Source organism: Pempheris klunzingeri, chromosome 2 (assembly GCF_042242105.1).
Source record: "Pempheris klunzingeri isolate RE-2024b chromosome 2, fPemKlu1.hap1, whole genome shotgun sequence".
Classification (NCBI taxonomy): Eukaryota; Metazoa; Chordata; class Actinopteri; order Acropomatiformes; family Pempheridae; genus Pempheris; species Pempheris klunzingeri.
In genome coordinates, this window is record NC_092013.1 from 9613011 (window position 1) to 9630790 (window position 17780).

The 17780-nt window shown below is 43.8% G+C and overlaps 1 protein-coding gene across 1 annotated transcript; it reads left to right on the plus strand.

Moving 5' to 3' along the window:
- Nucleotides 1-6375: 6375 nt before the first annotated feature.
- On the plus strand, nucleotides 6376-16804 carry LOC139216623 (nuclear receptor subfamily 1 group D member 1-like). Its single transcript, XM_070847802.1, has 8 exons — nucleotides 6376-6652; nucleotides 12032-12334; nucleotides 12442-12530; nucleotides 12641-12785; nucleotides 14270-14835; nucleotides 14932-15117; nucleotides 15233-15443; nucleotides 15529-16804. Exons 1-8 carry the CDS (start codon nucleotides 6634-6636, stop codon nucleotides 15723-15725), a joined length of 1716 nt encoding a protein of 571 aa, XP_070703903.1. The 5' UTR covers nucleotides 6376-6633; the 3' UTR covers nucleotides 15726-16804.
- The last annotated feature ends 976 nt before the right edge of the window (nucleotides 16805-17780 follow it).

Below are 17780 nucleotides of genomic sequence, written 5' to 3' on the forward strand. Positions count from 1 at the left end.
ACAAAGTGTACCAGATGATATCAATCATCATCATCATCAATCAGATGGGCGAGAGGCGGGGCGCACCCTCGACCCCAGTCAATCACAGATTTATCTCCACGGCCCTTTGATAACCACATATCTACATATCTGCTACCAAGAACAAACTGTGGGCTGTATACCTGTCTTCCATTATTTACACCTTCAAATAGCTTTTCATTGGTTTAATTGTTGGAAAATGAACAAAGCCTTGGTTGACAAGTCTCCCTGTTTGCATGAAATAGAAAGCAGCGGTGAATGTGACCAACATCTGCACTTTGTACAAAAGAAATTAACACCTAGCAATAACTGCCAAGTGCGCTACACTAGGTGGTGTCACTGAACACAGCACAGAAAGAAATGAAAAGAAATGCACTTCATACACTGACAGTAATGTTGTTATAATAAGTATTTACAAAACAACAGTGAACACACTAAATGGCTAGTACGTAGTAGGGATGGAGTCGTCCCCCTCAGGATAACCTGGCACCTCTTGACAGGAGGCCACGTGTCAACAGATCTCAGCAGACCTTAAGTGCTGCGACGTCTGTCTGCCTGTCAGAAACCGTAAATGCCCTCTGGAGGGGTAAGTAGGGGTGAGTATCAAACATAGGTTGTTACTGCTATCACAGTGCTGACATTGTTTATCAGGAAACTAATGTATTAACACACTCAGAGATGTGGTTTCTCAAGCCAGTCAGCAGTACAACATTTCATAGCTGTTTGTTTTGCCTATTTTATTGTGACCAGCTGTTCCGTACATTCCCATCAAATTCCCCCTCAGGCACCAGAGAAGTAAAATTGTTTTTGTGAACTTGGACTATTTCCTGCACAAATCAACATAGTGCGGGGGGAAATGCTCATTGTATGTATCAGGACTAGATGATCAGAATGTGCTAAACTAGGTAATCAAACTTGACAAATTGATTTGCACCAGCGATTGCATTGGTCTGCAACTTTTGCACTTCTTTGGTCTTTTCATATTATCATATGTCCTCACTTTTCATATAAAAGTTGACATCATGTTTTGGCTTTATGGCGATTGAGACGTGTATCTGTGATCATTTCCATTTGTTTCATGATGGTTGCTGCTGACACAGTTACTAGTGAGGAGGAAGAGACACAGAGACGAAAAAGAAGAAAAGGAAACTTCCTCACTTTGGGGTCCCTTTAAACCAGACCCTACCTTTACCCCTGAGAAGCCCACATTGGTTCTTCTTTTAACTGGATCAACAAACCTGGCATATCTTCACTTCTAAGTTCAAGTTCTAAGCTCTATTGCATAACCTCATGTATTCCTATAAACTAACTTATATAAGCCGTTAATTTGCCATTGCCAACCTCACCCATGGTGTCACTTTTTCCTACAACTCCTGCATCTGGACTCACTGCCAACCACTGCTTTCAAATTTTCAGTTGCTTTACTTTTCATGTTACCAGCTGGGTTTCTGTCTAAAGTCTGATGTTGACCCCTCAGCCTGGGTATTGTTGAGAAAACCTCAAATCAGAAGGTCAAATCTAATTACTTATTTTATCCTAACTGTTGTTCTCTTGTGTGGATACTTGGAGATTTTCTTTCCGTCACATTATTATTTTTTTATATCATTTAAACTCACCTCTGCTGACAGGGGAAATAGCAAATCTCCATCCCTGATGGTTGTCATCACCATGGTGACTGTCAGAGTGGAGAAAAAAAAACCAAACTGCAATCCCTCTTCAGCTAATACATGGGAGTCAGCGGGCCAGGGGAGCTGTTTCTGCATTTCAGCTGGCGGGGCAAAGCGAAAGAGGGCTGAACATCATTATTCAAAGTAAATTGGCGTGCATGTTGTTGTTGACGGCATTCGGTGTATCACTCCGTGTTTATTTTTCTGTTCCTGTCACACTTTAGCCTGCTGTATGGTGTGTTATCTTTTAGCCTGTCTGGTTTTATCTGTGGGTTTTCTGAAGAGGTGGGTGTGGGGATAAATCTCTGTAATGCGGCATCTGAACCCAGACTTTGAATCTAACCCTGGGTTTTGTGCGTACACCCTCAGTAGTGAAAAATCAGTGCAAATGGGCTTGCCCTTTAAAATTTGAAGCTATTGACATGAGTAGAACAAGGCAGAACAAGGGCCAGTGTCCCATCAGTGTAGTCCAACACTGCAGCATTTCCGCAGGGTTAGCTGACAAATGACAGATACAAGTTCTTTAAAACTTTCCAGGTACATTACATTCCCACTAAAATATTACAAAAATATGACTGTCAATATACTATTAATGTAACTGCCAATATTGAGTGAGTCATGGTGGAGTTATAAGGCGATGGACGAGAACCTCGGGCAGGGCTGTGCTCTTTCTCCCAGGTGTCACTTCAGTAACAGCATAGCAATAAGACTGAAAAAATACTAGATTCCACAAGTCACAGTATGTTTTGACAACCTTCAAATACAGGACCTCAACACAGCACGTGTGTAGCCTACAAACAGACTTACTGGCCCTTCAGTGTTCATATTACTATGGCGTTATAACTCTTATCAGAGCACCGATGCTAATGTAATGTAATTCTTGTCTGATTCAGCATCTTTGCTGATATGAACGTAGACGTCCACACCTGTTGGGACAGTGGAGATTTTAAAGGCCTCTTACTGTTTAACCACTATGAATGAGCCCCCATTCCTCACTCTCTGTACCTGCACAAGCACTGCCACCTTGTGGAAAACAAATAGTCCTGCGTTTTAGACCCGCAGCTCTGACAGAAGGGTGGATGTCCTTTTTTGGCCTAAACAGTTGATAGGCGTTGTCAGATGAGTAACAAACCTCCACTGACGCACTACGTGTTCTGCCAAACATGCACAATTCATGGTTTATCTCCTCTGACACATTTTCATTATTTACATTATTCAATCAAGTACCTGGAAAAGGCAGCAGCGGACTACTTGCCCCAAATAACTCTTCTTGTCATGATGACCTGATTCTTTGTGCTTACAATGACAACAACAACGCACCAGAGGTCTGTCTCATGCAGCAGAAGTCAGCTGCGAAGCTTATTTGAACCACAGAGGGGCGCTGTTTAATTACTTATTACATATACTGTCTCAGGTTTAAACTCATGCTAGAGTTGAGGATCACAGTGATTCTCAAAGTGTATGTCTACCAGGGGGTCTACAGCATAATTACATGTATTCATTTATTTATTCCAGTTTTAAAATGCTGAGTGAATTCAGGCTATATTCTTATTATTATTTGATAGATGTGTTCCAGTACTATTATTAGGCTCTGTTATACATAAAAACTGGGTGTTCTACTGTTCTACTTTTAAGGAAGAGTTTAGTTAAAGCAGTTAATCAAACAGCATAGCATTATGACCTCTTTAGGTGCACATTACATCTCTGCATGCCAACAAACCTGCTAGTCCTGTTGTGCCACCGTTAACATTTGATACCAAAATGGTGCACAGAAAGTAGCTGCATGCTCATATAGAAAAATATTCGCCTTATAAAGTGGTTTAAAACATGATTTAGGATAAATAGTCCCAATGGTGGAAGAACAACCTCAGCAAAAGTAGCTGAACCACGTTATATGTATGTTTGTGTGTGTGTGTGTGTGTGTGTGTGTGTGTGTGTATACATATATATGTATATATGTGTGTGTATATAATTTTATTTATATTCATATTATATCTTTTATACTACATATACTAAACAACAGCATGACATAATAATAATTCATACATTCTCATCAAAATATTTAAAATGTATAATCATAATTTTCTGTGTCATTTCTGTGGTTGGGAAACATTTGAGATTCTAAAAATGTACCGGACAGAGTCCAAATTTGGAGACATGTTTGGATGAAAGTGTGAAAAGAGAAACATTGTTGGAGGTCTCTGAGAAGAAAATGTTCCACTGTTGGCTCACTGTAATTCAAACTGATAGCCAGCAGCGGATGACACTGAAATCCAGAGCAGGTGTTGAGTTTTATATCAAACACGCTGTGACCCCATGGCCTAATTCCCTACAAAGTTGAAGGCTGCAGTGAGGAGTTCTTCATTCAGCTCACCTAAAGAGAATAAGAAAATGGCTCTGAATTTAAAAAAAAAAAAACATCCCACCCTGCCCCCAAGGCTGAGCTACGTGACCTAATTTTAATTCTCTTTTGTGCCTGCCAGCAACAGGCTGTCTTTTGGGTGCTCTCCATGAGGACACCGCGGTTTTAAGCACATTTGGGCTATTTTACGATGCCCGTGTTTGCACAAGCAGCGCCTGACCTACATTCACTCTGTCCCAGCCAATCTCCGGCGATATTTTGGCTTTCAGCAAACACAATCTGTGGAGAGAAAGGAAACGTGATGGAGAGGAGGAGGGGAGGGGAGGGAGTCACGGTGTGCACCGCCCCGTCCCCACGTGCCAGCTCCTCCACACAAAGATCGTCTATGTATAAAACGAGCTCCCACTCCTTCAGCAAACGCTGCAACCGGTTTCCGGGTGGAGAGCGTGGGGTGTTAGCCTCTGCGCATGCGCTCTGCTCGGGCAGTGGAGCCTGAGCAGAGCCCAGAGGAGGCACGTGGACATGCTTTTCCACCTCACATTGTGTTGTGATGTTTTGTTTTCTTATTTTCTCTGACTTATATTTCTTCGTTTAGAAAGGAAAGTGATAATGGAACAAATAAAAATTATTCCAGTTAAAAATTCGTGGAAAAATAAGAAAAAAATACATCAAACCACAATATGAGGTGAATGTGTCACAGCCTGACCACGTGCCTTCCCTGTTTAGGTGCAGAAAACCGCAGTATGGATTTTTATCACTGCAAACCGGCACAGGACAATGTTCTATAAATAGCTTACTAACATTATTTTATTTATTCTTTTTACTTGAAAATATTTTCCTGTATTTACCTGTAGCATATCCCACTCCCACCTCCTCCTGACCTGTTTATTGTCCCGATGTGAGGCTAAATCTGTCTCCTGAAGATTGATAAAGCCTGATCTCATCTTTTAAATGACTGATAATGTAGTGAATTTCAAAATGGAATAAAAGTGGTGCTATATTTACTTCTTAACATGACATTTGCTTTTGCATACCTGTTATTTTCCTACAAAAGTCAATGTTAAACTATAATAATATAAGATAAGATATTCCTTTGTTAATCCCACGATGGGGAAATTTACAACGTCACAGCAGACAGGAGGAGATATAAAAAATATATAAATATGTACAGTTAAGACAGAGGAGGTATAAAAATAGAAACAATATAATATATTTATGGGGAATATAAAAAAAAGAAAGGGGGAGATATTAGAAAGTATTGCACATTGTGAAGTGAGGTAAAGAGATGAATAAATATATTGCACACTTGATGTACATTATAATGCTATAACTGTCAGCTTTGGTGCAGTGTGGTCTATTAGGAGCAGCGTTGGTTGTAAAGTCTGACAGCTGGTGGAGGGAAGAACAGTGAGGGTGGAGGAGTGTGTCGCTGAAGGAGCTCTCCAGTCTTCTCTCACATAAAAAACACAAAAATGACTGATCGGATATATTTTTTTTGTTTGTTGTCGCCTGTCTAAAATCTAAAAGCGTACTCTTCACCAGATCGTGCCCATTGACACCTTAAAAACAGCGTTATCGACACAAAGGTACATTTCTGCTCTTCACACGGTGGCACCATTATATCTCTCCCCAGCCTAAACTGTGGGGCAGGACGGGAGATCGGTTGGGAGTGAGACCTCTCGCCGCCTCGGCACCTCTTCACCGTTTCCTCGCTCTCTTATCGCCGAGCCCAGGCAGCTCATTAGCATAAAATGTGTGTCAGTAGGGCAGCGTGAGCTCACATGCCATGCGCACATGCGGCACAGCTTTAAGCAGCATACCGATGTCGAACGAGCCCAATGTGCCGTCTCCACGCGGGGCTCTCAGCCAATGAGAAAGTGAGAGAGAGTAAAAAAGAGTGGGGGCACGAGGAGAGGAGGTGGGTGAAATGTTTTCAGAGAGCGTGACACAGAGAGAGGGAGAGAGAGAGAGAGAGAGAGAGGGAGAGAGAGATCTGATACACATCAACAAACAGGCGCTTGACGGGACGCACAAAAAGAGAGCAGAGAGAGAGAGAGAGAAAAAAAACCTGGTCACATTTCTCAGGCACCTGAAAACGTGCTGGTTATTTTAGGACGCGTGTTGCTTATTGATGAGCGGGGAGTGTTTAAACTACTTCCACTGTGGTCATGTTTTAATGGTGACTGTACATGGCAGGCAGATGAATGCTTTGGGACCTCTGTAATTTAGAGTTCTCCCACACAGTGATATCTCGCCGCAGCCTGGCATCACACGGAGAGTCGAGCTTCAAATTGGAAGTTATTTTGTCCAATCAGACATCTGCTTTTATTTCCTTTTCCAAATATTTATTCTAATTTTTGTTTTTCGCTGACCGGGTTCTCTCCAGAGCCGCCCCCCCCCCCATGCCCTTGGCACACCCGCGTCGGTCTGAGCTTTTGGATACACTCTCTATGCCTTGGCAGTTCATGACTCTTTCACCTATATCAACGAAACTCCTCGGTTGCAAGCAGAGTCAGTCAGTCCAGCATTAAACGTCCACAACTACACAGCACGGAACGACTGAACGACACCGATCGACTGGGAAACATGGAAAACAGTCCTGGAGGTGAGAAAAGCTTCGTGATGTGCTGAATGTGTTTAGCTGGAAATATTATTTCAGTGCCAAACAAGAGAGCGGAAATTTAAAAAAAAGAAAGAAAGAAAGAAAAAAAAGTAGACAATGGTGCATTATGGGAGCAGATGCCTTTACACTTCTTTACATCAGATATAATTCTTGTATAGTAAGTTTATTGGTTGATTATAATGATTTATCAGCACTGTTCATTCAGGTATAGTTGCACCAGTTAATATCTACATAAGCTTGGTTATTCTAGCGAGCGCAGATGTGAATTGATGCATTTGTTGTTGTTGTTGTTGTTTTTATTTAGTTTCTACTTTTAAACTAATTTACTATTTATTTAACTAATTTAATTTTTACACTATCAAATGCACCTAACAGCACACATTTTAATTTTTAAACAGCTTTTGGGACTCTCGCTGCTACACTCACGCTCAGGGGTGCACATATAGTTTGGGGGTGGATGTTGCAGGATTTAAACTGTTATTTCGGCTGTGTGACATGTGGCGCGGTGCCAAGTGCTTCTGGGCTGCAGACAGTTGAGAGTTTTGAGCGATTGAAGAGGGAAGTCCTCTCTTGTCGATCTGTGCCGCGGACTTCCGATTCTCTGCATGTAAACAAAATCACGTGAAGCGCGACCCAAAACGCTCCCGGTGCAGGACACGTTCCCCCCTTTTCCATACCTTATAGTCTTTATTCTCGTGTTACCGAGTGGGGGTCAGATGAGGTGAGCGGCTCGCCCGCTCTGCAGTGCGTGCTTTAGTTTGGACGGAGTTTCCTTCACTTTGCGTAAATGTTCCCCAACAAGCAGGCTGGGAAGTTGTGGAGTTGGAGTTGTGACTTTTCTGAGCTCATGAGTCATTTTAACTTTATATTTGAGTGAAACCCAAGTTATGTTTTTTCTTTTTGTTCCAAAACACATGACAGAGAAGTGTGTCTGGGGGCAGTCACACCCACTGAGGCAAAAACAAGCAGCCGGGGCCAAATTTTCCATCCATGTACTGGAAAAACGGAGCTCGGAGTAAACATCCCGATCTGCCAGAACCTGAATCATGATCGAAATGTGGTGGGAGCTGATGATGAATGAAGCCGAGCCCACATCCCAGCTTACTCCAAAAAAAAAAAAAAAAAACAGCCCTCGTATTTCTCTTTAACTATTAAAGGCTGTCACGGATATTAAATGCAATATTAACCCACGTGAATTTCTGTTACAGCTCTCCTATGTAGACTGAACCGGCAATACAATCTAAAATGTTAACATCGATATATTACTGCTAAAGTATGGGCGATTCAAAATGGAAAAGGGTGTCACATCATATCAAGCTTTTAAGTGACACATGAGAATCATCCAGTGCGATGACGCCACCTCTTATAACCATCACATGAGCCCCGATAGGAAAATAATAATAATAATAATAATAATAATAATAATAATAATAATAATGACTGTGTTAACCGAGCAGCAGACAGACATTTTCCCGTCCTTGAACGGCGGATTACTGTCATGTCTTCTCACTTGCCCCCCCCGCCCGCCCAGTGCACCCTGGGTAGAAACCGTCGTGATAATGTTGGGAATCATGCGCCTGATTTTTAATACGCAGTCACCCCGCCTCGAGCTGAAAGCACGTGTACACAGCCTCAGCATCCACGTGCAGCGCTCGAGCTTCACCCTCCCCACCCAACCCCACCCCACCCTCCCTTCCCGGTCGCGCACCGCTCGCGCCCGGCTCGCACGGGGATTCCTCTGTATCCGCGGATAGCTTGGTCAGTGGGTCAGAGGGGTTTAGCTGCCTTTTCTCTCCCCCTGCTCACTGCGACCGGTTGGAAATGTTCATCAGTAACCATAATGCACCAAATCAAACGCGCAGCATCACGTTTCTGTGCCTGACAGGACACATTAACCTACATTTGGCTGCACCCAACCTGGATTTTGGGTGATTGGACAAACCAGTTTCTGTTCTCACTGCGCGCGCACACACACACACACACACACACACAACTTCCTTTATTACAGCTGTGGTGAAATTGCAACATGAATTCGTTCAAAGTATAATGAACCTTTATTATGGAGACACTGAGCAACAGCAGTGTTCATAGAATAAACCTAGATTCTTGGTACAAATAATCAGTGATGAAGCTGTTGATCGGTTTAATGTTTTAATTCATGTAAAATACAAAATAGTATAATGGGGTTTTTTTTTGCCTGCAGGAAAGAATGAGGATTGGAGATTAATGTTTACCGTTTACTCTTGCAAATGTTTATTCTGATGATAAGAACTCTCTAGACCGCTGGCAGCAACCCATAAAAAGTAACTGCTAAGCAAAAGAGATGTCGAAGGGCACGACAGTACAATTTCAAAATGGATTAGACGTGATAAAGAAATATGGTGCAGTTGTTCAGTGGAGGGCTGCATATTGCTGTAAGGCTTTATGTCATTATGGCACCTGACCTTGTGTCCTGACCATTATGATCTTAAAGTATGCCACAGATCAAATGACTAAAATCTGAAATATGTATAAGTAGATGATTGCATCACCGACTGCTAACTGGAACAATGAACTTCATGCTTGGCTCTGCTGCAGATCCTGAAACTAGACTCCCTGTGGTTGTCAGCTTGACACAACCGGCCAATTCACATTAAAAGCACAGCTTGAATCGGGTGACGGATAGTATTTCCATCTAAGGATTGAGTATAAACTGCTCATTCTAGTCTATTACATGTGTATGGCTGAACCCGCAAGACCCACATGTAAAACTCGTTAAACTTTTGAACCACTGAAGTCCTTAAAAAGAAGTTCAAACTTATAAAGGAATCATTAATGTTTCTTTGCAAAACAACTGTTCTCCTCAGTTGCTTTCAAAGAACCATCCTCCTTGAACTCGCCTCACACACACATGACATGTGGCCAGCTGTTTCACGTGGAGTGGGGCTTACTGCCCATGCACAGTTGTAAACGTCCACTTGTTGGAGTTAAGAGGCGGTGCCTCCCCCCCCCACGCCCACCCCCAGCCATGACATGAGCATGATGTCCATACAGTTTGCCTGCCATCCATGCGTGCCTAGGGGGGTGGGAACACATGAGAGGGGAGGACACAGAGGACTGGCAAAGAGAGGGGCGGTGGAGCATTTTGTTTATTTTGTCGTTCTTATGGCTCTATGTGTATCCGCAGGTCACATGTCGTAACTTGTGCCTCAGTGCAGCAGGGATGATATTCCCAGAGCTCGTTCTGGCACCCAGTCAAACCGGATTCCAGGAAACAGTTACGAGGAGGCAGAATATGGAATGTTTTTACACTAGAGGGGCGGCGACTGTGGATGTAGGAAGTGGGTGTGGAGTTTGTGTGACAGAAGAGTGTGACCCTGTCCTCTGCAGGTGGTACACATGCTCATAAAGCTTTATCTCTCACACGCAAACACGCAGGGAACCACATGGGCACATGTAAAGTTTGTATGTAAAGTGAAGTCACGGCTTGCCACCACACAAAAGCCATCGGGTGTCTTACATTCAGTGTTGACACGTGTGAGCAGTGGAATTAAGGAGGCACTTAGAGCTGAACAGAAATGCAGCACGTGTTTTCTCAAGGAGAGAAAGCGCCAGAGACGAGGGAGGCTTTTTCTCAAGCGACTGAAGGTCCTTGAGAGGAAATGTGCACAAAATGACAGTGTAGATAATCCAAGGTAATAGTGCCAGCACTTGAGATTGAACTACTACTGTTAAATACACTAAGTTGTACCTCTTAACTTGCCTGCAGTAACCTGTTTGAGCAGAATAGGGCACACATCTGATGTGTTGCAAAACTGCGTTGCAGCGATGATGATGTGTCTAGAATTGGACGACAGAGTACAGTCATCATCGTCAGCATCATCATCATAACACGAGCCAAGTGACGCAGACTCTGAATGTAGATTGTGAAACGTGCTATTCCTGCGCACGGGAAACGTTTTAGTTGGCAGGCTTTTCATGCTCAGGTATTCAGACACCTGACACAGTGATCTCACAGTACATAAAAAGGAGGTCACTGTTTTCAGTTTTATTAACATGATGCTAAAAATGAAAAGACTGACTTAAAAGTGGGTGAATGGCATTTGATGGATTTTCGCATTAACACCGGTGGTATAAATGGAAAATAAAATGCTCATCTTAATTGACTACATCAAAAAAAAAAATCATTATAATGTGTCAAAAGAGTGGCCGGCAACAACGTGACTGTTACCCTCTGCACACTTTCTTGTGACTCTGTGGAATGCATAGACTTAAGGTAGCTGTGTCCTGCTGGCTTCCCCCTACGTCTGTAGTCACAGCATTAACGCCCTCTCTATTCCAAACGTGATCGTAGCACTTGTTATTGTACTGCTGCTGTTGTCTACACGGGACTGCGCAAAGAGCCTTGTGAGCCGGGCGGGAACTGTGTCAAGAGTCCATGTGAGCTCCCGGTCAGGTGGCTGGCGGATAGATGGGTCTGCAGGCCCGCAGCCAAAGTGGGGAGGGAGGAGGAGGTAGGAGAGGGAGGAGGATTGAGAAGAAGGGAGGGGGCGGGAGGAGGGAGAGGAGGGAAGACTCAGTGCTGAGAGCGAGCAGGCAGGGAGCTGGCTGGCTGAGGCTGCACGTGAGGGGCAGTCTTTCATCTTGCAGGGAAGAACACTGTCTTCAAAAGAAGGGGGGCGGTGGGGGGGGTTGGCGGATGGGTGTTGTGTTGAGGGGTAATGGGACATTTCCGACTTGATGTGACATCCCTTAACAAAGGCCCGTTGTAGCCTGTCAGCTGCACTCGTTGAGAATGTATAGTGACTCACTGTCATACTATGATAAGCATTTTATGGCGTTTCCTATTCCACATAGATATGCTGTTTTGCTCGTTTGATATGATGAAATCCTGCATTATGAGACCATAAAGTGGGTGTTTATTCAAGCATTAGATAAGGGTATTTATCTTGCCTGGTTACTGTGTTATTGTCAAGTATTATCTAGCTAGTATTATTTATTCATATAACGCTCTCCAGTGAGCTTTCAAGATGCCAAAAGTATAATCGTTCACTTAAAGCAGCCCACCCACTGGCATGACAAAGCACTTTTTTTATTTAATTGTCTAACAGGTTATAAACCAAAAGACTCAATACAGACATCCAGGTCAGAGTTGTTGTTCCTCTGGCAGTGACATTTTTTCTAAATTATTCATCAGTTCAAATTTCTGTTGTCCTACCATGATCACAGTTTTGTGTGTTTCTGAAAGCCTGCCAAGTACGAAGTGAATCAAAGTGGAGCATTGCTCAACACTTGCACTCCCACTTGCATTGTACATATGAAGGTGGATGAACCTAGATGAAGATCAGTGAGCTGAGTATTTGCCCCTCTCTGCTCCTCCAGGTGGTGTTATCTTGTATGCTGGCTCGTCCGGCAGTGCCAGCCCGAGTCCTGGCAGCCCTTCAAGTGGATACCAGACCCAATCGCCCTCCTCCCACTCGCAGCCTTCATCCCCCGAGGGTGTCTCCTTTCAGGAGATTGGGGCCCTGAAGCAGAGGGGAGAACAAGGGGGAGGAACTCCTTCTCCGAGGATGGTCTTCCAGTTTCCTGAAGTAAACAATGCACCCGTTGCCCAAATAACGACGGCAACCTACAACCATCCAACAGTGGCCAAAAGACCTTGTGGTTTCACTGGGACGTTCACCAGTAAGTATCTCCTCACTTCCCTCCTTCCTGTTCTCCTCTATCGTTACCTGCCAGCACTTTGTTATTGTGTTCCTCTCTCTGATGATGGATGTTTGCCTCTTTCACAGAGACCGGAGGTATGGTGCTTCTGTGCAAGGTGTGTGGGGACATTGCATCCGGGTTCCATTACGGTGTGCACGCCTGTGAAGGCTGCAAGGTGAGATCGAGTTAAGATAGTATTATGTGATGTTCTTTCGGTATGAAAAAAATCACATCTCCACAAAAGACAATGTTCAAGGTCTTTATCCTTTCTGTGCCTTTCTCCAGGGTTTCTTCAGACGCAGCATTCAGCAGAATATCCATTACAAGATGTGTGTGAAGAATGAAAAGTGTCTCATCATGCGTATGAACCGAAACCGGTGCCAGCACTGTCGCTTTAAGAAGTGTCTCTCCGTGGGCATGTCCAGAGATGGTAAGATATGGTATTAATGTCCTTAGTGAAGATACTTAAACACAATGGCAACTAAAATTGAAATTAGTTTTTGTTTTCTTGGTGTAGAGTAGAGGATTTCATCGATCCATGTATGCAGGGTTACACGGAGACTAAAAGACAAAAAAAATGTTCCCAAGCTGGCCTCACTCCTCATCCACAATTAGATTTTCTCTCTATCTTCTTGTCTTGTTCTGGCTCTCCACTCCCCTCCTTTTGTCTTTTCTTCCCTCCTGTCTTCCTCTCTCCTTGCCCTGCTGTCTGATTTATGGCAAGAGGAGCTCTAAAGTCCCCGCCGTCATCAGTCATGGAGAAACTGTAACAAATATAGTTTATTTTGGGAAACTGGGGCACAAAGTTGTTGATTGCCCCACGTGTTCAACAAGATGAACAGTATTACCCTTTTTTCTTCAGCATTGACACTTCCAAACATTCATTTCAGACATAATGTTATTCTGTCCTGTTAATCATGAAAAGCAACAGTGCTGGACTTGAAATTGAAATAATATTGCTACAGTTAATCTGCTCTGCCGCATAATTCCACAGCAGGGCTCCGATCTCTGGGGATGTGGCTAAACTAGGTGATAATAAATCATGGTTTTTCTGGAGCAAACATCTTTAGCTGACCCAAAAAAGCCAAAATGCGGGAATGAAAAATCACCTGCTAATTCATCAGATCGCAACAGGGAAACGCTATTATTAATAACTGTATTTTACATGTTGTCAAATGCACACAAATTAAATTAAAAGAAAAATGTCGCAATAATAATATTACAAACCCACAGATCCGCTATTTTCCAGCCATTTTAATGTCACGTCATCGGCTTGACAACACGATATCTGTTTGATCATCCAGTTTTTTTCCACCTTCAACCTTCTTTGTCTCTTCACCTCTCCTACCTGCCTCCCTTGTCTTCTTGACCTTTCCCCTTCCCACTCACTCTGTCACTTGGCTAATGACATCATGTTCAGTGCTGTTGACCCAGTGACCTACTTCCACAGAAAAAGTGGAAGACAGAAAGGAAGAGAGAGGCTGGGGGAGGCAGTGTGGCATGCAGCGTACTATAAATAGGGCCGTCAGTTGAGGTGCAGAACTGAATAGGGGGAAGGGAGGGTTTTAAAGGCTGGAGAGGAGGATGAGGCAGTTAGATGAGATGAAGGCTTAAGTGTCCGTATTGTGGTGAGACAGCTGTGACGGACACATAATAGTCAGAGACAGGAGAGAGGTTTTAGGATTAGTAATCCACATAGAGATTACAGCCTGAGTGTCAGATGTAGAATCCATATTAGAACAAGAAGTAGTTGTTTCTCTATAGTGTTTCAATGTGACAATCATTTTTTAAGCCTGAGGGTTTCTACTGTTCAGTGTATTTATTCAAGTGCTGCCAGTAAGAACCTGGCAGTGATATTGAAGCTCGATGCCAATAAAATAATAACAGAGGATGCTCTCTTCTGGTTGTCCTCAGCTGTGCGTTTTGGGCGTATTCCCAAGCGGGAGAAGCAGAGACTATTGGACGAGATGCAGAGCTACATGAACAGTCTCAATGAATCAGCTTCCATGGAAATGGACGTCTCATCTCCCGATGCCCCCTGCAGTCCACAGAACCAGACGAATGACGGAGCGGGCTCTATATCGCAGTCTTACCGCAGCACTTTAATGAACAGTGACGAGAAACCACTCAAGATGGCTGCCGGCAACAGCAACATTAGGACTTCTTCCTTCCAGAACAGTTCAGTACAGGAACCTTCCCTGTCACACTCGGCGACCCAGACCCAGCACACGGTTCAGGGGGAGCTGGCAAACCTGACATCAAGCTACCACGTCCCCACAAACTGCCAGGGGACCCCCACCAACAATGAAAACCCCACCAACACCAACGTCGACAATGCCAAGTACTCCTTCTCCTCCAATCAGAATCAGTGTCCCTTCAGTGGCAGCCTATCATCTCAGTCCTACTCAGCCAATCAGAACAGCTATTCAGCCAGTGAGGGTCCTTGCCCCTGGAAGCTAAATGGAGGAGCCAAAGTGCTGGTAAGACAATTTTTTCTTATTGTGTGTGTGAATATCTTTCAATTGACTGTCAATGACAAGTCTGTAACACCTCCTTTCCTTATGTCTCTCCCGCAGGCGTGTCCACTCAATTCATGTCCAGTGGCCCCGGCCAGTCGCTCCAGTCAGGAGGTGTGGGAGTCTTTCTCCCAGTGCTTCACCCCTGCTGTAAAAGAAGTAGTGGAGTTTGCAAAGAGCATCCCAGGCTTCCAGATGCTTAGCCAGCACGATCAAGTGATGCTGCTCAAATCTGGCACTTTCCAGGTACGCCCGGCTAAACAGAATTTATTGGTGGGACTGTGGGAGTTTTTTTAATTTACTTTCTCTCTTATCCTTTGGAGTCTCTTCTGATGCTAACCTGATTTGGTTTTGTCTGCAGGTTCTGATGGTGAGGTTCTGCTCACTGTTTGACCCCAAGGAGAGGACGGTGACCTTCCTCAATGGGCAGACATACTCACTGGCCTCTCTAAGGGCTCTCGGCATGGGCTGCTTACTGGACGCCATGTTCGATTTCAGCGAGAAGCTCGGATCTTTGGGTCTGGAGCCAGACGAGATGGCCCTTTTCATGGCCGTCGTGCTCGTCTCTGCTGGTAAGACTCATACCCATACGTGCACATACTGTGTACTGCGTACATTTCCTCGTGTCTAAACCCGGTTCCTCCCTCCTTTCTCCAGATCGCTCTGGTATAGTGGAGGTGGGAGCAGTGGAGCAACTGCAGGAGAATCTAATAAAAGCTCTGCGCTCCATCATCACCAGCCGCCGCCCGGATGACAGCACCCTCTTCCCGAAGTTGCTGCTGCGTCTGCCGGATCTGCGCACCCTGAACAACCAACACTCTGACAAGCTTTTAGCTTTCCGCATAGATCCTTGAGTTCAGAGAGCTAAAGGTGACCGAGGTATCTGCTCTGGGGACCCTCCCTGCTCCCCGCGCAAGCCTGGCTTGCCACATACAGTACACTGGCCTATGCATGATGGACAGCTGTTGTGGGAGCTGTGTCAAGTCTGGCGCTGTGAGAGGGCAAACTTGGGGGAAAAAAATATCAGTGAAGGATGTAGGCACAGCAGGAGATGGAGACTCCCGAACTCAAGCTGATCTCCAGTTGTTTCCAGGATAGCTAACAAAAAACTACCAAAACATAGACTGTGTTCTTCCTTGGGTTGTTCGAGTGAGCACCAGACCACTAAGTCATCACCTCTCCCTTTTGGAGTTTGTCAGAGAGTTTTTGTTCTGAAGACCAAAAAGAAGAAAGAGCCTGTTGTTCTTCACTAGACTTTGTCCTCCTACCCCAGCTCACAAAGCTAACAAGAGGGAAGCACATACTCCTGCCCAGAGAAAAAGGAACATGTACAAACACTCACCAACAATGATTTCTTACAGTGCATTCATGCTACGATGTTTAAAGGGCACTTTCCATACATTGAGAGGACCTCTTGAATCAATATATAACATAGCAATATATATGTCTTGATACACAGTTGGGAGGACGGTTTGTGTGTGCCCTGTTGAAATGACATAAGCTATTTTCACAACATGTCACCATGTGGGAAATCTTTATGAAAATCACCCATTTGTGATTGAGAAATGTATAACATTTTTAAGAAATGAGAGTAAATTGCATTGTATTTGTATGCGGTAATCAGGGAGAAATTATTGGTCATTTTAGACCGTGTCTGATGGGGTATATGTTAAGGTGTTTTGTTGTAAATTTTGTATATAATCTTTATTCTTGGTTCGTACCCTTGTTAGTTTGCAGATTCTTGGATATGTAAATGAAGGTAGTATTGAATTATTGTATGACATCACACACAATAGATTGCTCTACAGACTGCAAAGAGAAAGCAGTATATGAACCATGCGCTCTGAGTATAAACTTTTTATTTGAAGATATATATATATATGTATATATATATATATATATATAAAATTGAAATAAATGTATTGTCAACTGACTGCATCGCCTTGTGACTGTTTTGTGTTACGAACATTACAAACATTATACGGTTTCACCATAGAGTACCATCATTGAATAAGGTTATGTAGCATTTTCCTTGAGCTCATCTTTTTTGCATCCTCTTCCTTAATGTGATGCTACCGTCAGTATCACTGAGACATACCATGGAGCCGTAGCCTAGCAACAGAGGCAATCAGCCAATCATGCGCCAGGTCTGAGCACCATTATGGGCATTACTACTGACAAGAAACACCACTTGATTTTTGAGTGTGTGATAACAAGTAAATGCAATCTCAAAGGGAGTCACACACTATAAATATGGCAGCCACCGGGGGTAAGACTCTCGAATGGAATAAATTCTGTTCGCTGATATATGCAAATATGACAAAAAGACAAATATTCCAAGGCTTAATTTGGGGTTGTGGGTATGCAGATGCACCTGGAGATGAATAGTCAGGGTGCAGCACAAGGAGAATCCCTCACCACTGCTATCATTTCAGTCTACTGGAAGGCCTCGGGCAAACTTATTTGGGAACATTTTAAATCAACAGCAACTCTGGCCTCCAGAAGTCTTCTGTGTCTGTTTCTGAGGTATATGTAGATCATTTGAATTACTGCCAAAATCAGACAAACACATCCTTTTTGTATGCAGCACGACAGTAGGAACTACTGATAAATTACATTTTCTCTATGGGATGATCATGATTGACTGCTCCCCCCTTTTTGTCTATTGCCACTTCCGGCATTCAGGAGAACCTGTGACTCCTCATATGATTATCAGGAGACGCACATCAACCGGCGTATTTGTTTTAATTCAGTTCACTGGACAGAAGCAATAAATCGCCCACACATCAGGCGACTCTCCGGCAATAAAACCAAGCAATAGCATGTATCTCCCTCTGTGCCGACAAATGAAAAATGAGGCGTCAGCAAAAAGCCTCCCTCTGCCCTCCATTTGTTTGACCTCAGCCAAA